A 23384-nucleotide genomic window follows, 5' to 3' on the forward strand; every position below is an offset into this window, starting at 1 on the left:
TGGACCAACACAGCGCCAGTGCTGGGCATTCAGCCCCCGAGTGTGTCTCCATGCCCTGAAGGAGGTGCCAGCCCTGCTGAGGCTCGGCCGGGGGGCGGCGTAGGGGATTGGCCCTGGGTTGCACCCCCGCCACCCTGGCCGAACTGACCCAGGAGCCCGAGTGCGGCTTTTCCCCTCCTTGGCAGGCTCGGGGGACTGGGGAGAGCAGGGTGACGCCACAGCTGCCCAGCCTCACCCACCTACAACTCAGGCAGGCGGGACAGGAAGGGGACCGCCCCGCCCTGCCTCCCCCCACCACACAGCCCCAGCGCATTGCCTGTGCTGGGAGCTGCCCCCTGCACCAGGAACCTGCGGCTGAGCCGGGGGCAGGGTAGTCCCTTCGTTATGAAAATAAGCTGCGGGGGGGGAGCGGTAGAAGGGAGCAGAGGAAAGGCACCAAGCCCTCCACTCCCCCCCCAACTCCCCGCCAGCTGAGGCCTCTTGGCCGGGCAGGCGGGAGGGTCACTCCACCCCCGCCAGCTCCCCCACAGCCCCTGGCAGCCCAGCCCAGCCGCCCCAGCGCTGCACGTGCCCCTTGTAACGGGGGCCACCGGGTGCTGGAGAAGGTCTCGCCCGGGTGCAGACACGGGGCCGGGACCTGACTGGTTTGTCTTAGGGGCTAAGCTCAGCGCCCGCTGGGAGCTGTCCATGGTGCTCCTGGTCTCCCAGGCAGGGTCCAGGGTCCAGCTCGCTGGAGGGACTGCCCTGCCCTAGCCCAGGCGTCGCTTTTATAGCCCTCTGCTGGGCCCTGATTGGCTGCAGCAGAGCCAGCCACTCTACCCTGCCTGGAGGCCCTCTTGTCTGCTCCTCTCGCTGGGAGCGGGTGGGGCAACCCCTCTGGCCTGCTGCCGGGGGACATCACAGCCCCTCCCTCCCCACCCGCAGCCCCCCACGGGCCCAGCCCTGCTGGTGCCGGGGTCAGGACAGACGGGGCTGCAACTGGAGAGAAACTTTCCTTTATTGAGCTGGAAATCATGAAGACAGTTTCTCCCCGCTCACGCCCCCGGTGCCGGCCGGGCATTGGGACCCCTGAGTGCCTGTCCCCCCAGCCTGGCTCAGTCGACAGCAGGGGCGAGGGGGGCTCCCGGCAGGGGCTGGGGGGGGGGCTCCTTGCATGGAAGGTTTTGGACCCTCTAGCCAATAAACAGGAGCCTCCCCCAAGCCACCTAGGGCAGATCACGCCGGGGCACTGCCAGGGTGGCCTGTAGCAGCAGGGCCCGGCCACGGCTCACATTCTGTGCAGGGAAGGCTATGGGGTCTTGGAGATCCAACAGCCGCTTGCGGGCGTCTGTCTGGGCAGCTGGGAGGTCCCGGTGGGGGAGTCGTGAGGTCCAGCTCAGGGGTGGGGGAGGAGGGCCCCTGGACTGGCATCCTCAGCTGCCCCATGGAATGGCCTGGCTGGGAAGTGGGGCCACGGGAGAGGTCCCCTGAGAGAGACAGACAGAGAGCAGGCGCCCATGAGATGGGGAGCAGAGGGTGCCAGGCAGGGTAAAGCAGGCCCCATGCCACCAGCAGGCAGCCACCGGGCCCCCGAAGGGCAGCAAGGCTCGATGACAGATGGGGCAACTGAGGCACACCCAGCCTGTGCTGAGGACACGTGGCTGGTCCCATCCCTGCTCCAGGCTCCCGTTACTCCCCCTGCAATCCTGGGTCCAGGGCCACGTACCGGCTCTCCGGGCCCCTCACAGCTCATCGTGGTCTGCGGTACTGGGGTCGCGGGGCTCGTGGCAGGCGGCCGGCGTCACCAGCTCCATCTGGTACTCGCAGCGGCTCGGCTCCGTGGTGGACGTGACCACGGTCTCTTTGCCACACGTCAACTTCACCTGGGGCCGGAGGCGACCGTCAGCCCGGGGAGAGGTTCCCACAGAAGCTGGGCGAGCCCCCCGCACTCGATTTCCATCGCACACGCCCCCCACCAGTCTTCAGCCCAAAGCCTCTGGGTGGGACCGGCCCCACACAGCGACTCAGGCTGAGGGATCACAGTGCCGGGGTGGTGGGGCAGAGCTAAAGGGGAACGGGGCACAGGGGAGAGGGGCAGAGCTGTGGCCTGGGCGCTGTTCCTCACACGAGATGGCGATCACAGGTGACTCCCACTAGGCGCGCTGCCAGGCTGGGCCCGAGAGGCTCAGCCTGACCCCGGGCTCCTGCCCTCGCCAGCCAACCGTGGCACTGCTAGTCCCAGCCCGGCCCCCAGCACTCACCTGCCCTGGCCAGGGGGCTAAAGAACCTGCGGCCCCCGCCCCCCAGGCTAGCTGCGCTCTACGCTGGGGGTGCTGGGCCATGTGACGCCAGCCCCGGCCAGGCAGGAGCGCGCTACAGGCTGGGCTCATGCCCCCGGGGGGCGGGGGGGCAGACGGCCACTCACGGTCGTGGAGCGGTTGGGGCCCTGCCAGCAGCCCGTCCCGTGCTCGTACTTCATGGCGCTGAACTTGTTCTCCTCCGGGCCGGCCCACGAGCCCCATGTGCTGCAAACGGAGCAGGGGGGTTACAGGTCAGCAGCCCCCCTCCCTCTGTAAGGACAATGCCGGGTCGGGCAGCCTCGCACATGGCCCATGGGGCCTGCCCCCTCTAGGGGCCATAGTTCCAGTACAGTCCCAGGGCAGGGGGCAGCCAGCCTGGAGAGCTGGGAATGGGGCAGGGGGCTTCTCCCCCCCGGGAGAGACATCCCCAGTGAAGGGAGCTGTGGGGCAGGGAATGGGGCTGGGGGCTTCTCTCCCCCCCCGGGAGACACGTCCAAAGGGCAGGGAGCTGTGGGGCAGGGAATGGGGCTTCTCTCCACTGGGAGACATGTCCCCAGTGCAGGGGCCTGGGGGCAGAGGTCATCTCCCCTCTGCCCTTGTGCAGGGGGAGTTGGCTGGGCCCACTGCGAGTGCTGTCTTACCCCAGGTTGGTCTCAGCTCCGCCGAGCTTGGGTTTCTGGGACACTCGGTTGAAGGGGCAGAGCCGGTAAACGTACCTGCGGCGGGGGAGCGAGGGAGCAGTGAGAGGCTGCCCTGGCTGGGGGGCCCCTCCCCAGCTCTGCCTAGCCCCGGCCTGAGTGACGCCGGTTTGCTGGGTCTCTGTAGGGGCCCCTGGCCCAGCTCCTGCAGCATCCTGGAAGCAAGAGGCCAAGGGCCATGCGTGGGGCTGGGGGAGTCTCCTGACGCCTTCCTGGCCCCACAACCTTCCCCCGGCCCCATGCACTCCCTTTCCAGCTGATCCCCTCCCTTCCCCCACAGCAGACGCTGTGTTGCCGTGGCAGCATCAGCAGCCCCGCGACTCCTAGCAGCCCCCCCTTGCTTCCGGCCTGCGATTTGGAAGGATGTGGGGGGCAGGAAAATACCCCTCGTTAGCGAGCGCCTCCATCTGGCAGTCAAGGAAATAAGGGCCGGGGGGCAGAAGGACAAACCAGACCCACCCCTGCCCCCCCCGCCAGGCTGTGCAGTGACCCGGAGCACCAGATCCAGGTAAGTTAAGCCCCTCCCCCTGCCACAGGCTGCCTGGACCTCAGAACGCTCAGCACAGCCATCCAGGGCAGGATAGGGCCCAGCAAGTGAAAGGGGAAACCGAGGCACGGAGCAAGCTGCTTGTCCTGGGGCCAGAGGGCGCCGCTGAGGACCGAGAAGAGCCCTGGGGTTTCCTCGCTCAGAACTAGCCAGGGGCCCAGTCCCTGCCCAGCGCTGGGAGAGCATTCCTTGGCAGCCCTGCTCCATGAGGGGAGCGGGAGCTAGTGGTTACTGCAAGGGAAGAGGCCTGCTGGGCTCTCTCCCCAGCTCAGCCATTTCCAAGTCACCCGACCTCAGGAAGATGAGGCCTCCTTCGTGCCTCAGTTTCCCCATCTGAAAGGGCGCCACCAGCCCTGCGATTCAGGGGAGCAGGGAACGGAGATGACACCGCTCCTCCGAGGTACCTACCAAAGCTGGATTTTCCCAGTTCCCGCCCCCGGGGCTCAGTGAACTGTGTGCGGTTAGCTCAGTGCCGGCCACCTCCCAGGCAGAGCGCGAATCCGGCCCCTGCCCTAGGGCTGGGTCAGAGGCCCTGGCGGTGGATCGCAGCACCCCTGCCCGGTGGTCTGGGGAAAGCCCTGGCGGGCGGGGGGAATCGCACCAGCACTGGGACCTACTCGTTGGTGGTGAGCTCGTAGCACTGGCTGTAGAGATACGCGAACTCCCCCTGGGGGCCGAAATCAAAGGAGATTTCCTTCTCCAGGCTCCTGCAAAGGCAGAGGGGAAGGGGAGAGGGTCAGGCCCTGCCTCTGTCAGGCACCCACCCCCGCCTCAGCTGTGTTCCTCCCTTGCCCCAGCAGGGCAGCTGGGGCCAGAGTGGGGAAACCGAGGCCAAGAGCGTTAACAGGCGTGTGTGTGTGTTGGAGCCAGGGACAGGAACGGAATCCAACCCGCCCAACCCCGGGGACTCCCCTGCCCAAGAACAGAACAAGTCCCGGCTCCCAGCTCCAGCCTGCCTCTAACCACTAGTCCCACTCCTGTCCCCGAGCAGGGAGAGAACCCAGGAGACCTGGCTCCCAGGGTTCACCTAGTGCAAACAGCCCCCCAGCTCCTCGCTCATGGGAGGAAGGGGTTGGGGGGCATGTTGTGGCCCAGTGCCAGGCAGCCCCTGGGAGAGGCAGAGATGGGGCATTGTGGGGAGACACTGACCCCAGCCCGGCTTTGCACTCGCCAGCTGCCGGGGCGGCACCCCTGGGACTCCAGCACATCCCGTCAGTGAGGCCGGCCGGCTGCGTTACCTCCCTGGTAGCCAAGGCTACTGCCAATTACTGGCCTCTCCAGGGCAGGCTGCTGCAGTCAGCCAGAGAAAGGCGGAGGGATCCAGCTGCCCTGGCCGAGCTCTTAGCCTAATGACTGCTGGCAGCTGAGCTCCCAGCTCTGGGAGGGGAGTGAAGTCTAGTGGGTGGGGGGGAGCAGGACACCTGGGTTCTAGTCCCAGCTCTGGGAGGGCAGCAGGGTCTAGTGGTTAGAGCGGGGGGAGCGGTTCGGAGACAATCCTCCTGGGTTCTGCCGCCAGCTGGGCTCCTGAGCACACAGCAAGTCGCACCCGTCTCCTGTGCCTCAGTTTCCCCACCTGCGGCTAGCAGAACAGAGCCCCTGCAGAGAGGACAATCTACACAGCTGGAGCCTGAATGCCAGGGCCCCACCCCCTCCCTGCCCGCCCTTGGCGCAGCCCTGTCCCGGTCCCCGTCCCACTCCTCCCCAGCCGCGGCGCTCTGGCGGGATGGAAGGCTCGGGGTTCCTGATCCCACCACTGTGACCCCAGTTAACGCCGGACAGGGACCTGCCCCCCCCGTCACCACACCTCTGGCTCCGATTTCAAACCTGCCCCCCCGGGGCCCAGCACCCCAGCGGGACCCTTCGCTCGCTGTATTTCCTGCCAGGCCCCGGGTTGCCCCGGGCCTGCCTCGGCCCTGCCCTTGCCGCTGAGCGTGTTCCCACTCCCCGGGGACCTCAGCTGTTTACTTCGCCAACCTGTCCCGGGGGGCTGGCTGACGGCTCAGCCCCCCGGCCGGCATCGTGTGCAGCGGGGGGGTGGGCACCCTTGGACTGGGGAGAGAAGCTTCAATGACAGGCCCAGTCTGGCACCTGCTGCTGTTTCGGGGGCTGCGCAACTCAGAGGGGGATCCCCTCCATGGCACACGCAGCGCCTGCCCCCTGGTTTTCTGAGCTGGGGCCGGGTGGGGCACGGCAACCCCCCCCTCAGCCCCAGAGACAACTCGTAGGGTGGGACGGTGGCTTTGATTGGCACTTGCACCTGGCTGGGGTCTCCTGGGGGGGACCAGGCTGAGGGGGGGAGGAAAAGCCTCTTGCGTGCTCCAAGGAAGCAGCTCTGGGGGGATGCGTGGCCCCCGGGGGAGGGTGGCTGTCTCTCTCCCACAGCCCCCCCAGAATCAACAGCCAGCCTGCGGCAAGGAGGCTGCAGGGATCAAAGAGCGTTGCCGAGAAGGGATTTTCCAAAATCCCTGAGCCTCGTTAACAGCTTAATTGGCAAAAGCTAATTGGCTTTTGGCTCGAGCAGCAGCTCATCTCCCAGCCCAGCTGCCATACGAGGCTGGGCACTTTCGCTCTCCAATGTTATTTATCTCACACTCCTCTCCCCGAGCAGGGCAGAGAACCCAGGAGTCCTGCCCCGCCCCCCCGAGCAGGGCAGAGAACCCAGGAGTCCTTCCCCCACCCCCGGCCCCAAGCAGGAGAAAAGCCAAACCACCTTTCTGGGCATGAGGTTCCCTCAGTTAACTGGGTTTGGGGAGGGGGGGCGGGACGTGAAAGCAGGGGGCCCCCTGCCAGGCCCCCCTGACCCTCCTTTGCCCCCCATCTCCCCCTTACCGGATGGAATCCTCCATTTCCTTCAGAGACTTTTCAGCTTCTTCAAACTGGTCCCGGGCCTTCTGGGCAGCTGGAAGAGAGGCGGGGTGAGGCCTGCGGCAGCCCTGGGGTGAGGCGGCAGGGGGGTGCCCAGGGCCGGGCGAGGCTGTGGCAGGTTGGCGCAGCCCGGTGGCCAGACTGGCGGCTTCCCGACCTGCGCCGGATTGGAACCCACCTCTGGGGAGTCCAGCGCCCCGCCAGCCACCTACGCTCCTTGCGATGCACCAGCGCCGGAGCCCTCCAGCACAGGGAGAGGCAGCCTGGGGCAGTGGTTAGAGCAGGGCGGGGGAGGTGTCTGATTCCTGGCTCCAGGAGCAGAGGGGGGTGTGGCAGGACACCTGGGTTCTCTCCCTGGCTTAGGGAGAGGGGGAGCAGTTTGACCACTCTGTCAGGGGACGGCCGCCCCGGCTGCGCTCGGCAGCCCAGCCCCACTGCCAGGACTGGACCCACAGGACTGCTCTGCCTTCCCGGACCTGGCGATAGAACCCAGGAGTCCTGACTCCCAGCCAGCCCCGCTCTAACCACCCTAGACACCGCTGCGTCCCACGCCAGGGAAAACGACATGTTTAAGTGCCGTGTGGCCCTGTTGGGGCCTGGGGGCCGGTCCCAGGCCCAGGCTGTTGACAGGTGATGGGAGCACAGAGGCTAGCAGGACCCCAGAGTGTCTGCACGGGGGGAGACACAAACACAGGGCCCCCCATGTGGAAACTCATTCCAGAACTCCCCCTGCCCCCTCCTCCAAGTCATCCCCAGCTTACTGGGCGCTCAGGCTCCCATGAAGACAAGCCCTGGGCTGGGCAGGACGGGGCCATGCCTGCCGCCGGCTCCGGCCTGTAGGGCTCTCGGCAGATCTCAAAGCCCCTCTATGAAGCAGCAGTCACCCCCTTGCGCAGATGAGGAAACTGAGGCACGGGGTGAGACAGGTCACCCAGCAGGCCAGACGCACAGCTGGCGACTGCAGCCTTCCCCGCACCGCTGCCGAGTCTCACAGGGACGTGCAGCACCCACCACCCAGGGGCCCGGCTAAATATCCGACCAGATGACCCCCCCCACCCCCAAGAGGCAAGAGACGCCAGGACCGGGCTCCACAGCAGGAGGGCACTCGAGTGGGCCCCGGGAAGGGGCGGCAGGGCTGGGGCTCAGCCAAGTTTCCGCCTCCTGTTCGGGGATGGCTGGAAGGTGCTTCAGCCGCACAGGAGTCCCTGGGCTTGGAGCAGAGCTAACGGTGCCGGATGGGCCCCTCCAGCTCCAGGCCCGAGCGGGGCCATCGTTCGGAGCCACGCGCTGGGCGAGGCCAGCTCACTGGAGCAGCCTAGGCTGTGGACCGGCTTCCCGGAGGCTGGGGCTGGACGCAGCTCAGGCTGCCGCCCCGGGGAGACGCCTGCTCCCCAGAGGCAGAATCCCGGCGCCTCCGGCCGTTCTCCCGCTGTCTGGGGCATCTCTGCACGGAGGCGCTGACAGCTGGCATTGGAAGCAGCGACAGCATCTGCGGCTCACGCAGGCAGCGCTCTAACCACTAGGCACAGCTCACAGAACTCCCCCTCCCTTTGGGCGCCGTAACCGACCCAACCCCTGGGCTGGGAGTGTAGTGATCTGGGTTTGAATCCTGCTCCAGCCAGGCACCTCCACGCAGTCCCCTCGCGGACCCAGGAGAGAGCTGGGCTCGGTGAGGCCCGGTTGCTGCCGGGACGCCGGGGTTGATGGGCCCCAGGCCGTCCCCACCCAACCCGTGACAGGCGGAACCGAGGGCAGAACCCCGGCACTGTAGCCTGCCTGGGCGAGCACAGACAGGGCTGGTCGCTGCCGGGCAGAGACAAGGTGAGGCTATGCTGGAAGAGCCAGGACAAGCCAGGCCATGCTCCCCCGGGGCAGCCTGAGCTATGGCACCTGCCCCGGTGCGGCCCACACAGCTGGGGGAGACGGGTGTGCCCGGCAGTGCTGACAGCCTCTGGGGCGCTGTGGAAAGGGAGGCTGAGGGTGGGAGCTGGCCCTCCGCACAGCCCGGAGTGTGGCACCCCTGGGGGGCTCTGGGCTCCCCATGCCAGGGAGTTGGTCCGCTTGCGCTCTCGCCTCCCGGCAGGCAGGCTCCAGCCGCAGAGAAGCCAGATCCCCGACTCGAGTGACATCCCCGTGGCCTAACACACCCCCAAACCTGGGGAAGGGGCTGGGCTTAGCCCCCTTTGCTCTGCGGCGCCGGCAGACAGGGAGGAAAAGCCAGAGGAGCCCCGGCCCCAGCACAGGCCTAGTTACAGACGCTGCACAAGCTTCCGGCCTGCCCGGAGCCCAAAGCCCCCCGGCGCTGCAGCTGGACAAGAATCGGGTGAGGGGCAGCCCTGGGTTACACCTCGCGCTAAGAGCAGTGAGAGCTCAGCCCTGAGCCTGTTTCTCCCCTCCGTCCCCAGGCACGAGAGCACCGCAGGGCCCTGCCTCCACGGGCCAGGGGGAAGTACGCCGGAGGGGTAACAGCACTCAGACCCTCTGGCGCCAGCGGCTAGGAGGAGAGCGGACGGATGGAGGGGAAGCCAGGCTGAAGCCGACCCAAACCTCAGGGGCTTTGCTGCGGGACGCAAAGGCATACGCTGAGCCGGAGCCGGAGCCGGAGCCGGAGCCGAGACAGGGCCACGCTGTTGTAAACACTGGGTGCAGCTCCAGAGGCAGCGCACAGGCGGCCCGGGGGCGCGTGAGAGGGAGAGAGACACCGCTCGGTGCTGGGACCCGGGTGGGCAGAATGGGCAGAGGGGCGCTGGCCAAGCGACTGCCCAAGACGAGCCAGGGCCGGAGAGCGGCCAGCCGCGAACGGTGGCAGGAGGGGGGTCGGTTTCCCCGAGCAAAGGGCGCAAACGGCAGCCGAGCTGGTGCCGAGTCGGTCTGGCGAGCACGGCCGAGAGGAGCCGGAGAGACACCGGCCGGGAGGGCTTCGACACCGCACAGCTGCACGGCCCTTGCAGGTCCCTTCGACCCCTCTGACCCCACGGCCAGACCAAGGACTGGCCACAGCAGCGACCCACGGGCTCCGCACCCCTCCGTCATAGCCTAGGCGCTTTGGTCTGTGCGCACAGCCTCAAGCATGGGGGTTCCGGTCCCGCCTGGGGCTCCTCGGCATTACCGTAACACACCTAATAAAGACCATACAGCACCTAGCACCTCTGGGTTCTGGTCCCGCCTGGGGCTCCTCGGCATTACCGTAACACACCTAATAAAGACCATACAGCACCTAGCACCTCTGGGTTCTGGTCCAACCTGGGGCTCCTCGGCATTACCGTAACACACCTAATAAAGACCATACAGCACCTAGCACCTCTGGGTTCTGGTCCAACCTGGGGCTCCTCGGCATTACCGTAACACACCTAATAAAGAACATACAGCTCCTTGCACCTCTGGGTTCTGGTCCCGCCTGGGGCTCCTTGGCATTACCGTAACACACCTAATAAAGAACATACAGCTCCTTGCACCGCTGGGTTCTGGTCCCGCCTGGGACTCTCGGACGCCGGCTCCAGCTCTTGCGGCCCGGCAGCGCAGTCTCACGATGCCGGAGCCTTCCCCCCACGCCGCTCTGCAAAGACTTCATTGCCAGGAGGCGATGAGTCAACTCTCCTCTCGCTCGCTGCGGGAAGCGGAGGCAGCTGCTGCAGCAGACGGGGCCCTGCCCAGGACGGCTGCTCTGCGCAGGCTAGAAACGCCAGCGACTGCCACCTACCGCAGCGGGTGGGGACCAGGTGGCTTTCGGTTTGGCACAAGGTGCTCTGCTTGGCTAACATTCCTGCTCCCTCGGGAGGTGGGTGGTGCCGGAGCAGGCATGCCCCTGGGTGACATCACTAGGGGTCCCCACCTCAGCATTCTGCGCCCCGAGCCCCCGGCAGGAGGTCAACGAGCAGGGATACCAAGACGTGGGTAGAGCCACAAACTCCCTCTGTGATGGTGGGCAAGCGCCTGGGCCTTGGTTTCTCCACCTAGGCAGTGGGGATACCAGCACTGCTCAGCCTCAGGCTGCAACGGCGCTGGGGCCAGCTGAACAGGGGATGGCTGGTGACCGCCTTTCACGCACACGGCCATCCTCGCCCCTCCGCGGCCGCTGAGCCACACCCGAGGCGGCCGCCCAGCTCCTCGCTGCAGGTGCGCGCCGTCAGCCTTTGCTCCGGCTTCCGCCTGACGACTCCGGCCCCGAAGACGCAGAGCTGCTGAGTTGACAAAGGGACTTAGGCACCTCCTGGGCTTTGCAGCTGTCTTGGGAAGAGCAGCCGGCTCCGGAAGGAAGCCCCCGGAGGAGTGGAACGACTCCTATGGCTACGCTCTGACTCATTCGAAGACACAACCTGGGCTGGTTCCTTCCCGCCCCCATGCAAGCAGGCGGGTGCGCCTGATCCCTCTTCGTGCTAGCGGCTCTTGTTTACAGATCAGGTAGCAGATTCAGCCGCTCTAAACCCATAAGCCTCTCGGGGGCGATCCTGACGGAGATGTGCGGGGGCCGGGGGGGAGAAGAGTCACTCAGAGGCCGGGGGCAAGGAACCTGCTGCGGGGGGCTAGCCAGCGTGAAGCCCAGGGCTGCAGTGAGGGATGCTGGTCACCACTCTGATTTCAGCTGGCTACAGAGCGATCCCGAGCCAGGAGAGGTGGCAGGACCAGGCTTCAGGCCACAGAGAGGGGAAAAGAGGAGCAGGTGGCCCAGAGGGACGACCCTGCTCTGAATTCACGGCCCTGCTAAGGATCTGGGGGGGTCCTCCTGCCTGATACGTCCACACCCTCCCCTGGGGCTGGGATGTTTGTGCCGGGCACCGTAGGACAGGGCGTGGCACATTCGGAGGCCCCCGGGGACGGAGCCCCCTTCCCCCGCCCAGGCGGTTCCGGCCCGTGACTTCAAGCCCTACCGTCAATGAGGGACTGCGTTGCGTCATCGTAAGGGGGCATCTTCTCCTCCCCGTCCTCTTCCGCTGCCTTGTCGGACGGCTGCTTGGGCGGGGGCACCTGGCGGGGGAAGGGGGAAGGTGATGGGGAACCTGGCTGGAAGGAGACTAAGGGAGCCCCTGAAGCCAGCTGGCAGCCGGAGAGCCCCTAGCTCGGTAGGGTTAGAAGGACCCGCATGGCTCCCACCCCTTTGGGACAGGCTGATCTCCCACCAGCTGGCCCTGGCTCCCTGGAGACGCCACAGTGGGTTAGATGCACCTGGCCTGCTGCAGGGAGCCCCTTGCATCTGCCCTGGGGGAGGGGGCAGATGCTGGAGCAGCTGGGCTCCTATCAGCCCCGAATTCCCAGGGGGCTTGGGAGATGCCTGCAGCCTGGGAGCAGCAGCTGGGACTCAGCAGAGTGGCTGGGGCAAACAGGAGAGCTGCTTAGGGCCACCAGGCCATGGGCCCCCTCTCTCTGACCCAGCTGGCCCCACCCCGCGCTACCTTCGGCTCCTCTTCATCACCCCCCTCCTCCTCCTCCTCCTCCTCCTCCTCCTCCTCGTAGTCGTCCTCGGGAGCCGGCTGCTCCGGGGGCAGGTCTGGCTGGGGCTCTGGGGCCTCTTCGACGGGTGCCTCGGGCAGGGGAGTGGCGTCAGGCAGGCCCTGGAAGCACACGGCAGCCACAGGCCCATGTCAGTACTGCACCCAGCTGCCCCCAACGCCACAGACTAGCCAAGCCGGGTCCCAGAGGGGAGCAGGAGCCGGCCAGATGTGACGCGGGAGGCTGGACGCCTGGGCTCCTTCTGGCCCCAGCAGCCTCTAGGGCCAACACCCTTTGTGCCTCAGTTTCCCCAGCTAAGAGGGGGCAGATGACAAAAGGCTACAAACCCCTCGTGCAGAGCCCAGACGTTCAGTCTCAGCGGGACTCCCTCCACCCCGTCCCGCCTGCTCTCCCTAGAGAACTGACAAAACCACCGGGCGCACTCGGGCAGGCCCGGCACGCACGCAGCCCGGCAGAGCTCTGGGCAGACCACGCTGGGGCCAGATAGTACCAGGGCGCTGAGAGACACGGGGCTTCTGACTGTCGCAAGGAGCAACACCAGCACTCAGCTCTTCTCCCCCTGCCTCCGTCCCAACTCGAGGGAGTGTGGCCTAGTGGGGAAAGCACTGGCCCGTGGCTCAGGAGGCCTGGATTCTATCCCCAGCTCTGCTGCTGGGTGTCCCTGGGAAGAGACACTTCCTGGCTTCGCGCCTCAGTTTCCTCACCAGCACAATGGGGACGCTGACCCTCACTCACCTTGCGAAGCCCTGTGCTTGCCACTGACGAAAAGCGCAAGCCAAGAAGTTAGGGAAACTGAGGCAGGAACGGGGGAAGTGGGTGGGCACACCCGCCTCTCGCCCCACCATTCTGCAGACTGCCGGGGGCAACACACCATATTGCTGGCGAGGCTGGTGATGCCGTATGCCTGCGAGCCGCACGTTAGCGAGGGAAACTCAGGCACAGACGCACAACGCAGATCTCAGTCCTCGCTCCACTCACTAAGCAACGCTGCCCAGCACTCGCTATGTTATTCCAGACAGAGATGGACACAGAGGCCCCCTTTGAGGGGGCCCGGCCCTGCAGCACTCACCTCGGGCTTGTAGTTCTCCTTGACTGCTGCCCAAACAGCGTCCTGGAAGCTGGAGGCGTCGGCCTGAAGGGCATTCCCCAGCAGGGTCTGGAAGAGATGCAGTGAGGGCTGAGGACAGCCGGGCGTGGGGTGTGGAGGAGGCAGAGGAGGGCAGCACGCTGAAAGATTTAGAGGTTACACCGGTCCCGGTTCCCTGCCAGAGCCCAGCTCTAACCGGCAGGACGGACAGGAGAGAGGGTAAGCTGGGACGCTGGAAACTGTCTGGGATCTGCGGCTCAGCCCCAGCCTCCCCTGGAGAAAGCGCTGAATCTCTCAGGTCCCTGGGGCTTTGGAGCCCAGACGGCTAGCGGCATACTGGGCTGCACTGGTAGAAATGCTGCCAGCGGGTGCGGGGAGGTGATTATTCCCCAGGCTGCGTCTGCAGTAGCGCCCCTGGTTTGGGTCCCTTGTGGACGCACCGGAGGTGGGGAGGAAATGCCTGGGGGCCGGAGCACACGAGCGAGGAGGAAAAGCTGAGGGAGCTCGGTTTATTTGCGCCGCAGAGCGGGAGAGCGAGGGGGCATCTGACAGTGGCCCGAAGTGGGTTCCACAGAGGATGGAGAGAGGCTCTTCTCCATGGCGACGTGACCAAGCGAGGCGCTCTGGTCTCAAGCTGTGGGGGGAGGCCTGGCTCAGCAGGGTGGTGGTGGATCACTCTCCTTAGGGATGTTTAAGTCCCTGGTTCGGGGGCTGGTCCTGCTAGGAGCAGGGGGTTGGATACATGACCTCCTGAGGTCTCCTCCAACCCTACCTCCTGGATTCTCTGCACCTAGGGCCCAGGCTGCGCCCTGCTCACTGGAGTCCCTCGGATCTGTGCGGCCGCTGGCTTAGCGGAGGGGTCCCCAGAAATGGGTCTCGGGCGTTCCCACAGCGTGTGCAGTGCCTGGTACACCAGCAGCAACCCCGATCGCAGCTGCGGCCTCTACGGCTACCATAACGCACCTCACCCACTGCTCCCTGGCCTGGCGGTTCCCATCGTCCTGCGTGAGAGCGGCCATCCAAGCTGCCCCGGCCTGCTTGCCTGGGGAAGAGCCTGATTCGAGGGTGAAGGTCCCCCCCCCAGGGAGCCACGTGCGTCTGGGCTGACGGGCCCCAGCAACGCACCACACGGACCTTCCTGGGGCCCATCGTCTGGAGAAGATGCTCCGAGCCAGGGGGTGCCACGCCCTCCCAGGATCAGGCCCCTCCTGCAGCCGGCCCTGCCAGCTGCAGCCTGATCAGCCTGTGAGCCGTTACTGCCACCTGCTGGAGAAGAGGGGAACAGACGCGCCTGGCAGACTGGTTCTGGCCCCTCAGGGGCAGCGGACTGGGGTGTGGGGGGCAGAAGGGGCTGACCCGAATTCCCCGATTTCACAGTGGTCAGAGGAGCAAACCCGGCAGCCCAGGCGCTGGAGGGTGTCTGAGAGCTGGGCCGAGCTCTGCCTTGGTAACAGGATCAGAAACCTCTCTGGGAGGATAACAAGAAGTCCTGTGGCACCTTATAGACTCTCAGATATTTTGGAGCATGAGCGTTCGTGGGCAGAGACCCGCTTCGTCAGAGGCATGAGTGGGAGGCTGGGGTTTCAGAGGAGGATTTAAAGGGGGGTCCCAGTAAAAGGGAGGGCCAGAGCTGACAAGGGTCTATTCAGTCAGGGTGGAAAAGGCCCATTATCAGTAGTATGTATGAAGAGAGAAAAAAAACAGGTCAGGTAAGACAAGGGGGATACGACCCATTGTAAGTCTAACGTGGAGACGTTAACACCTAGGGCAGAGAAGCTGCTTTTGCTAAGGGCCAGCCACTCCCAGTCTCTGTTTAATCCACGGCTGATGGAGTCAAATGTGCAAATAAATTGCAGCTCAGAGATTTCTCCCTCCGTTTGATTTTTGAAATTTTTTTGTTTCAGGACTGTCCCCCCTTAAACCTGCCACTGAGTGTCCAGGGAGACTGAAGTGTCCCCCACAGGCTTCTGTCCATTACCCTTCCTGATGTCTGATTTACGTCCATTTATTCTTTTACATAGAGACCGTCCAGTTTGGCCAACGTAAATTGCCGTGGGGTATTGCTGGCACATGTGATATTGGAAGTGCAGGTAAAGGAGCCCCTGATGCTGTGGTTGATGTTAGGTCCTGTGTACGAAAGCTGATACTCCAAAATATCTGTCAGTCTATCTTGCTGTTTTTGAAGATACAGACTGACTCGGCTCCCTCTCTGATGCCTCTGTGGGAGGTGAGATTTCATGGAAAACGGGGCGTGTAGGAAAGCCCTCACCCCGCGCAAACACGAATCGCTGCTGCAGACCGGTGGTGGGAGCTGTTCAGTGCTGGCCGATTCCCACCCCAGGAACAGCTGCGATTCTGGGAGCGACCGAGCGATGCGGCTTATGGAACAATGAAGGAGTCTGGGTGGGAGAACGGCTCTGAGCATGGGCCGGAGCCAGGACTCCTGGGTCCCATCCCCCACTCTGGGCGGGGAGCACGGTCTGGTGGTGAGAGCGGATGGGGGGTCTACCCCAGCTCTGAGCGTGTGCGGTATCGTGCCCCTGACACTGCAGACATGGAGAAGCCCTTCCCCGCTGGCGGCTGGAAGACGACCCCAGCTGCAGGGTGAAGGTGCTCAGGGCGTTTGAAACATCACTGTGACTCCGCCCTGCCTACCTGGGCTTCTGTTTCCGAGAGGGTCCCGTCTCCATCCACGTCCAGCTCCGGGTGGGTCTGGAGCTCCGCCACCGACACGCTGGGGGGAGACCAGGCTGGAGGTGAGCGCTGATGGCCCTGTGTGGTAGGTGGGTATCGAACAGGCGAGGGGCCTGGCCCAGTAGCCTCTGCTTTGGGGACGGGGAAACAAACGAGGGGAGGGGCGTTGGACCACCATCCACCCACAATGAGGGGCAGCCTCTGACCCGAGACCTGGCCAGCTCCCCGCAGCTTTCTAAGCATTCGGAGGCGGTAATCCAGTGCTGCCCTGTTCCACCTGCATCGGGCTCCCAGGCGCCTGGCTCGCCAAAGCCCCCTGGGCCTCAGCCAAGCTCTCTTGGGGCAAGAGGGGGCTTTCCCCAGGGCTGGCTACCCCAGTACCCCCGAGGTCGCTGTGCCGGCCTGGCTGGGGGGGAATGTGGCAGGGGACCCCAGGGAAGACGGGGTGTGACGTAGTGGGGGATAGGTGTGTATCTCGCAGAGGGTGTGGGGCTCCTGCTGAGGGTAACCTGGTGACCAAGTGACACCCCTGGACTGCAGACAAAGGGGGAGGTGGAGCCTGAGGCGTTTGAATTGGAACTGGGAGGTGGGAAGCAGTGAGTCTGGGCTGAGAGAGGGAGACAAAGGAGGGGGCAGGGCCCCAGCTTGCGGGGCCCCTCGGGGCCTCCTCTCCCCAGCATGGATTGGACTGGCTGTCTCTGCCGGCTGCACTGACTCCTCTGTACGACGCTGCATCCTGCTGGCTAATAAACCCGCTGTTCTCCTGCCGAGCGAGAGTCACTCCTGCCTGCGGCTGGGGTACAGAGCTTGGGGTGGCAGAGGTGGCCGGAAGACCCTGGCCTCAGCTGCACCCACCCTGTGCCGGGGGAAGGCAGTGGCCGGGCCGGTCCCTGTGGAGGGCACTGCTGCACACCTGGGCCTCTCTGGAGCTTGTGGCAGAACTTGGAGCTCGGGAGGCAGGTGGGGAGGACACGGGGACTTGTCCCGTCTGGCCAGGGGTCGCACTGGGGACGCAGGAGCTCAGCACCCACCAGGCAACAGGGCTTGCTCCATTATCTCCAGCCGTGGGCGGAATAACTGTAGCACACGTGCCGAGACTTGTGCTGTGCACCACCCACAGGGACGCACTGCCGGCTGTGGGAGCTCTGCTAGGGAACTGGGCGGCCCCTGGATCGCTGCTGGGCGGCCGCCCAGCGCTCAGCCGCCAGGGAACCCTGACAAACGGGGCAGCTGCTGGGCAGCGCCAGCTCTCGCCCAGGTGCGGGGCCAACCCCGTTCCGGCGGTGATGTCCGACATGGGCCCAGAACGCAACTCAGCCCGCGCAGGGCCGAGGCGCTGGGGTGCAGGCTGGGCCGGGGGGCTTGGCGTGCGGGACGGGCTGAGGGCAGGAGGCCGGGGCGGGGGTGCTGTAAGGATGCAGCCCTTTGCCTGGAGCCTCGTTGGAAGCGCTAAGGCCTGCTCCTGCCGCCAGCAGCTGGAAAGCAGGGAGCCACCTCTTCCCCTGCCACGTACGTGGCGGCAGAGCGGGCGGTGAAGGAGCCCCTGTCCTGAGGCCTCCACTCCCACCAAACACACCCCAGCTCCCAAGAGCAGCAAAGGAAACCCAGCCGGCGGGAAACGCCTTAGCGGTAGCTGGGTGCTGAAATCCTCACTGGGAGCATGGCCCCTGCTTGGCTGGTGTCTGTCTGGCTGCCCTGCCTGGTTTTGGCTGTTTGTCTGCTGTGCCGTTTGTGACGGGGTTCGGGGTCCCCATGCACTGCACCCCGTCCACCGGCAGAAGTGACCCTCACTCAGCAGGCACAATAGGAGGTTTATTAAGCAACAGATGCCCAGTTTCTCACAAAAGCGTCAGTGCAGCAGTCAGAGACAGTCGTTCCAACCCGCCCTGGGGAGAGGAGCCCGAGAGGGGCCCCTCTGGGGCGTAACTTCCCCCCTCCTCAGGCTGGCTGCCTCCCAGCTCCCTCTCCCCGCCAGCCTCTAACTGTCACCTCCGATTCAAAACCAGCTCGGCTCCTCCCTTCTCTTTGTTCAGAGCAGAGGTGTTACCTGCCAGCCTGGGTTATAGCCCAGGGTCATCCTTACCCGCTGGGAGCTGCTCTGCCTGTCTCACACACATCCAGCCTGAGTCTCACCCATGCAGTCCCCCCTCACTCCATCACACTGTTCATGCTGCAAGGTGCAGGTTGCGGACGGCGGTGGGGCGGACGGGCGAGGGAGCTCTGGTGCCGGACGGCAGCACCAGTGCGTAGCATTTTAGGACAATCGTGGTTACGACAGAGCTAAGCAGGGCTCAAAGCTCCCTACGGAAAAGGCGGCCTGAAAGGAAGCTGGGTGGGACTCAACCCCAGGAGGCAGCTCGGAGATGAGAGCTGCCAGACCTCGGCCCACGACACCGCGCAGATGGACCCGATCCTGACGGGCCAGCAAGACAAGTTTGCCCACCTTAGCGGGCATCCTACGCCTAGCGCGCCCGCTGTCCGAGGACGGGCTGGTGATAGATCGAGGTGAAGCGGACGTGAGTGGGCAAAGCTGCTGCGGGATAGACGGGGACGTCTGAGCCCGCAGAAGGGCGGGTGCCTCTACTCAAAGCCCCAGGGCCGGGGGGGGAGCAATGAGGGGGTGTGTGGGAGTCTGGGTGCAGGACGGGGCTCAGGGTTGGGGCCGGAGGTCGAGGAGGCTGATGCAGAAGACTCCGGGGGGGAGCTCTGGAAGGGGACGTGGGGTGGGGGAGGTGGACGGTGCAGCTGGAGGGACAGGGCGCTCAGCTGGGGCAGCTCCCCTCTGGCACGTGTGGGGCGGGGGGCACAGAGGGCTGTGTGCAGCCTGCCCTGCCCCACGCTCACCTGCAGGCACCGCCCCTGCTGCTCCCAAGGGACACAATTCCTGGCCAGTGGGAACTGCGGGGACGGAGTCTCAGGGAAGGGCAGGGCCACAGGGGAGCTGCCGGGTGCTCCTGGCGAGGGAGCTCCGGGGGGGGGTGTGGGGGAAGGACCAGCTGCCTCCTGCTGGACCCCAGGGCTGTAGCGGGCGCAGCCCTGGCTGGGGTGTATTGGGCAGCCGCGCAGCTTAGAGGGACCCCCCAGCGAGACCCCGACTCACAGCCCGTCCCCGTCGTCGTCCAGCTCCAGGAAGGCCTCGCTGGCTCGGGCCTGCTCCTGCGCTGCCCTCTCGGCCGCCTTCTGTTCTGTGTGGGGCAGCCACAGAGCTCCGGTCAGAGCACGGTCCCCCGGCCAGGGCTGTCAGGCTGGGCAATGCACTGCAGCCCCAAGGGAGCCAGAGGGTTGGAACCACCCCGGCTCCCGCGGCCCAGGCAGGGCCCAGCTGGGAAGACCAGGGAGCCGGGTTTGCTACCAGCCAGCGACCGGCGCACGAGGCAGGAGGGAAAAGGGGCGGCTCCGAACGTGCCAGGGGCTGCGCAGCCCCACAACAGCTTCCGCCCTAGCTAACCCTGCTCCCCACCCGCAATCCCCCCGGCGCCTGCTCTGGAGCTCTGCCCAGTGGGCCGCGCTGCCTCTTCCGCAGCAGCACTCCCAGCCTCTCGGAACCAGCCAGGCATCCTCCCCCGGCGCCCCTCACCTTCCCAGTTCTTCCGGTGAATCTCCTTGGCTTCCTGCTCAGGCTTCTCCGCTGCCTCCTTCGCCGACCTCAGCGTCTCCACTTGCTCCTCCAGAGATTTCTTCCCCTCCTGCAGCTCGGCCAGGCTCCTCTACACGCAGGGCGGGCGAGGGGTGTTAGGGAGAGGGCCAGCCCCGGCCTGCCCCACTCCGCGTCGGGAGAGGAAGGAGAGTCGGGGAACAGGCCTGAGCACCCACAGAACAGCAGCCCCTGCCCTGCCTGGGGCTCAGGCCCTTGGGCAGGAGCTCCGCACTCCCCTGGATTTACCCATGGCGGGTGGATCTTGGCCCCACTGGCTACGCGGGGGACTGAGACATAGGAGAGAGGCAGCACCTGGCTTCTGCTCACCCAGCAGCAGAGCCGAGACCTGGATCCATGGGCCCTGTGCCCCCGTCCACCCCCCGCTCCCGGATCTCACCTCACACCACACCCTGCCCAGGGCTGAGAGGAGAACCCAGGAGTCCTGACGGCCAGCCCTTCCCACCTCCCCGGCTACACGGCCACGCCAGGCGGGACCGGCACAGGCTAGGCACTCCAGTCCCCCCGGCCGCGGTGGGTTCCCAGACTCCGCTGGCAGAGGCTGCCCGCCTGCCACGCCCTCACTGCATTCAACCTACGCGGCTGCTCTGCTGTGCCTGAGGGGGCAGGATCCCTCCTCAGCGGCCAGGCCACGGGCGCCCCCACGGCTGGCTCTGCCCCCGCTGGCAGCTGGCAGCGCAGGGAGCCCCAGCCCCCGATCGCCTCACCTGCTTCTCTTCCCTGCCCTTGCGCGCTTCTTCGATCAGTGCCTGCTTCAGCTGGAAGCCTTCCCTGGCCACTTCTGCCAGCTGCGCCAGTGCCTCCCGCTCCTTCCGGCCCATCTCCCTGCACCGGGGCCAGGGGAGACACCCGGATCAGCGAGCGGCAGCAAGGACTGAGCTGGACCCCATGGGCATGGCCTCTCCTGCTGGAGGGAGAGCCCCCAGCCGCTGCCGGCTACTAGGCTGGCCCAGGGAGAAGCCCCCACTTGGGGCAACTCCGCTTTCAGCAACAGAGGCCACAGTTTAAGCCTCCCCCAGGGCCTGTGGGGTGAAGAGGCCGGGCCCCATCCCACAACCCCACCCTGTGCCATGAAGCAGCTCAGCCCTGCCTCGGAGGAGCCACTCACCCCACACCCAACTGCCCCAGGCTGCTTTGTGGAGATGAAGGATGTCAGCCAGAAGGGGTATTTCTGGGAGGCCATAGCCACATGCTGGGTACTGGCCTCAGCCCTGCCCCAGTACCCAGAGAGGAGCAACTTAACCGGCTGTAGAGCCCTGTGGGGGAAACGCCCGGGGACACACTCCCTGCCCCCCAAGTCAGCACGTCCCCAGCACTGGGGCTGATCAGAGCCAGGGCTTCCCAGAGGGGAGAGCCCAGTGTCCCACCCCTGGCCCAAAGCAGCCAGTCCGCCCCCACTTGCTCCCAAGCCAAGGCCAGATCAGAGCTGCTGCATCATTCCTGGCCCCTAGAACTGCCCAGAACCCCAGCCCAGCACAGCCGGCACCCCCCCCCCCCGCGTGCGGGGAAAGCCCCGTATTCCTCCAAGCCCTCCAGCCCCCCGCCCCGAAAAAGCCTCACGCCCCTAAGGGAACCAGGGGCTGCGCGTACTTGCAGGTGTTTTCACACACAAAGCCGCTGTTGTACTCGTCCGTGGCATCACAGCAATCTGAATGCGAGACAAAGGTGAGACAAGTCACAGCCTGGCCAGGCGCTCGCAGGCAAAGCCACCCCACGTCCGGCACCCAGGCTCCCCCTGCTTACCGCAGACGCCGTCGTTGACGCGAGAAGAGGGGATGTACAGTGGCCGGTAGCCGGCGTTGGTGCAGTGGAACCGGCCATTGGGGCAAGCGGAGGTCCCTGAAATACACACAGCGGAACCCAGAGCTGCAGCTGGCAGAGCCCAGTGGGGGACCAAGGCACCACCCACGCCCAGAGCCTGCGCGAGGGCAGGAAACTGAGGAGATGAGCTGTGCCGGGCTGAAGCTGAGCTCCAGGGGAGCGAACGACCCTCCCCTCCCCCCGATACGTCCCCCCATGGCCACCTGGGATCCTCCCCCCAGCTCTTTCACACAGGACCTGCCTCTGCAGGCACATGCGGCGGCTAGCAGGAGCCAGCGGCAGGGCAGGGCACTTCCAGACCAGCCAGGGGCTCACAGGCCCGCCACCCACCTGGCTCATCCGAGCCATCCTGGCAGTCGCAGTAATCATCGTTCACCCAGTCAAAGGCAATGGTGGAGGACCCGTCCAGGCAGGTGAAGGGCTTCGACTCCTCGTAGAAGTGATGGTCTGGGAGAGACAGACGGGAGATGTAACCGTAACTGGGCGGGGAGAGGGAATCCGTGGTGATTTGTGCGCTCCGCCCAGACGCCCACCCAAGGGGCCAGGAGGAGCAGGGACTCCTAGGCCACACAACCTGGGAGGGTACGCCCCAGGTTCAGCACTCGGCTCAGGTGCCCCTGGGCCCTTCAACAGCCTCCCAAGCAGACATCAGGGCTCCTGGGTTCTACTCTTTGTTCCGGGAGACGCATGGAGACTAGCAGGAGGTGGTAATTCAGGACCCCTAGGCTCTAGTTCTGGTTCTAACTCTGGTTTCCCAGGGTAACGTGGGGGGTAAGTCACACTCCTACTCTGGACCTCAGCTTCCCCAGCCGGTTAAAACGCTCCCCTACCTTGCAAGGAGATTAGGGAGCCCAAAAATTCCCTGCAGTTCTGGGATCCTCCAGGAAGCAGTGAAGATGCATGAACCAGAGCTCCCTGGGGGCTGCTCAGGAGAGATTCAGGTGCTGCTCAGGTGACTGGCAGAGCGCCCACAGCATGTTTCTATGGGTGGTGCATAGCTGCACATTCTTTAGTGCCCATAACATTTATTCTGCTCTGACAGAAAAACACCAGGGGGAAGCCTGGCATGAACCTACTGCAATCCAGTGGGATGCGGCATTGGTAGGTGTACTCGCGCAAAGGGCTCTCCCTAGGCCAAGGGAGATAAAAAAGGGGCATTCCCCTTAGCTCGGCCTGCCCCTGAGGGCCTGCCAGTCACCCAGTTCAGCAGGCAGCCCTGGGACAGGTCCTGGTAACTCACTTGTCAAAGACACACCCCTGGGTCGCTTCACCTCCACAGCGGAGGCCAGGGCACTCAGCAGCAGCAGGGGCAGGGGCAGTAACATGATCCACAGGCAGACCCAGCAGCTCCTAGCGCGGCGAAGAAAAGGAGCCAGGATAACTCTCCGCCTCCTCTGCCCCGTTTCCTGGGGGGCCGCGGGGGGAGATCCTATATAAGCCCCTCTAAGGACATCCCTCTGGGTAGCCTGGCTCCTGCAGAGCCTGCGCCGCCCCCGCGAAGGGGCACAGGCCAGAGGCGGCGCTGGGGAAGCCCCACCCCTGCTGAGGTTCCTACAGACCCAGCCCCTCCGGCCCCACACCGAGCCCCTGACAGGCTCGGCCCCTCCCCTTCACCCATGGAGGCCCCCTGAGAATTGAGCTCACCCCTGGCCAGGGCCTCTGCAGCTGCAGCTGCCCCGCTCCCCCAGACCCCTATACACCCCTCCCCCACTGAGGCCCCTGTACCTCCCACCCCCCTGCAGAGCCCCCGAGGGACCCAACCCCGCACTGAGGCCCCTATAGGCCCCCCAGGACCCCGTTCTCGCTCTCACGTATGGAGGCCCCTATAGAAGCGGGCGCACCCCACCAGGGCCCCCCGGCCCCTCCCCCACTGTCACCCCAATAGACCCAGCCCCGCGGTACCCGGGGGTGGGGGGGCGGAATCCGCGCGCAGAGCGGTCCAGGGTCCACGCCAGAGAAACCGGAAGTCGGCGGCGGCTCACATCCGCGTGGCCCGGCCACAGGAGGCGGGAGAGAGACAAAGGAAGCGTCGTCGTCTCGCCGCCATGGTGTGTGTGGCAGAGCCGTCCCAGACCCAAAGGCGGACTCGGTGGCCATCTTGGACGTGGCGGAAGTACCCCCCCGTCCCGCTCCCCCGCCGTGCGAGCATGACGATTGTGGATGGGCCGCGCTTTGGGCGGCCACCTTGAGTGTGGCGGAAGTTGCGCTTCCCTAATAGAAAAGGAAGCCCCAGTCCCCCTACCAAGGCGGAGATGAGGAGAAGGAGGAGGCGATGTCTCTCAGTCTCCAT

General features: G+C 65.6%; 1 protein-coding gene across 3 annotated transcripts; it reads right to left on the reverse strand.

Moving 5' to 3' along the window:
• Positions 1–979: 979 nt before the first annotated feature.
• On the reverse strand, positions 980–23117 carry PRKCSH (PRKCSH beta subunit of glucosidase II). 3 transcript variants are annotated; one of them, XM_074980101.1, is made up of 18 exons: positions 22997–23117; positions 22335–22444; positions 21425–21541; positions 21017–21112; positions 20864–20921; positions 19981–20098; positions 19196–19325; positions 18719–18803; positions 15580–15658; positions 12907–12993; positions 11780–11938; positions 11258–11354; positions 6354–6423; positions 4142–4231; positions 2921–2995; positions 2405–2504; positions 1706–1862; positions 980–1466 (listed from the first exon to the last, which is right to left on the reverse strand). In XM_074980101.1, exons 2-17 carry the CDS (start codon positions 22417–22419, stop codon positions 1722–1724), a joined length of 1587 nt encoding a protein of 528 aa, XP_074836202.1. In that variant the 5' UTR covers positions 22420–22444; positions 22997–23117; the 3' UTR covers positions 980–1466; positions 1706–1721. The 3 variants fall into 3 exon arrangements, with proteins under 3 accessions (XP_074836202.1, XP_074836201.1, XP_074836203.1); XM_074980100.1 differs by having other exon boundaries at positions 980–1862; XM_074980102.1 differs by lacking the exons at positions 980–1466; positions 1706–1862; positions 2405–2504; ... (1 more) ...; positions 4142–4231; positions 6354–6423 and adding an exon at positions 9737–10567.
• Between the last annotated feature and the right edge of the window lie 267 nt (positions 23118–23384).

Source organism: Carettochelys insculpta, chromosome 29, assembly GCF_033958435.1.
Source record: "Carettochelys insculpta isolate YL-2023 chromosome 29, ASM3395843v1, whole genome shotgun sequence".
NCBI lineage: Eukaryota > Metazoa > Chordata > Testudines > Carettochelyidae > Carettochelys > Carettochelys insculpta.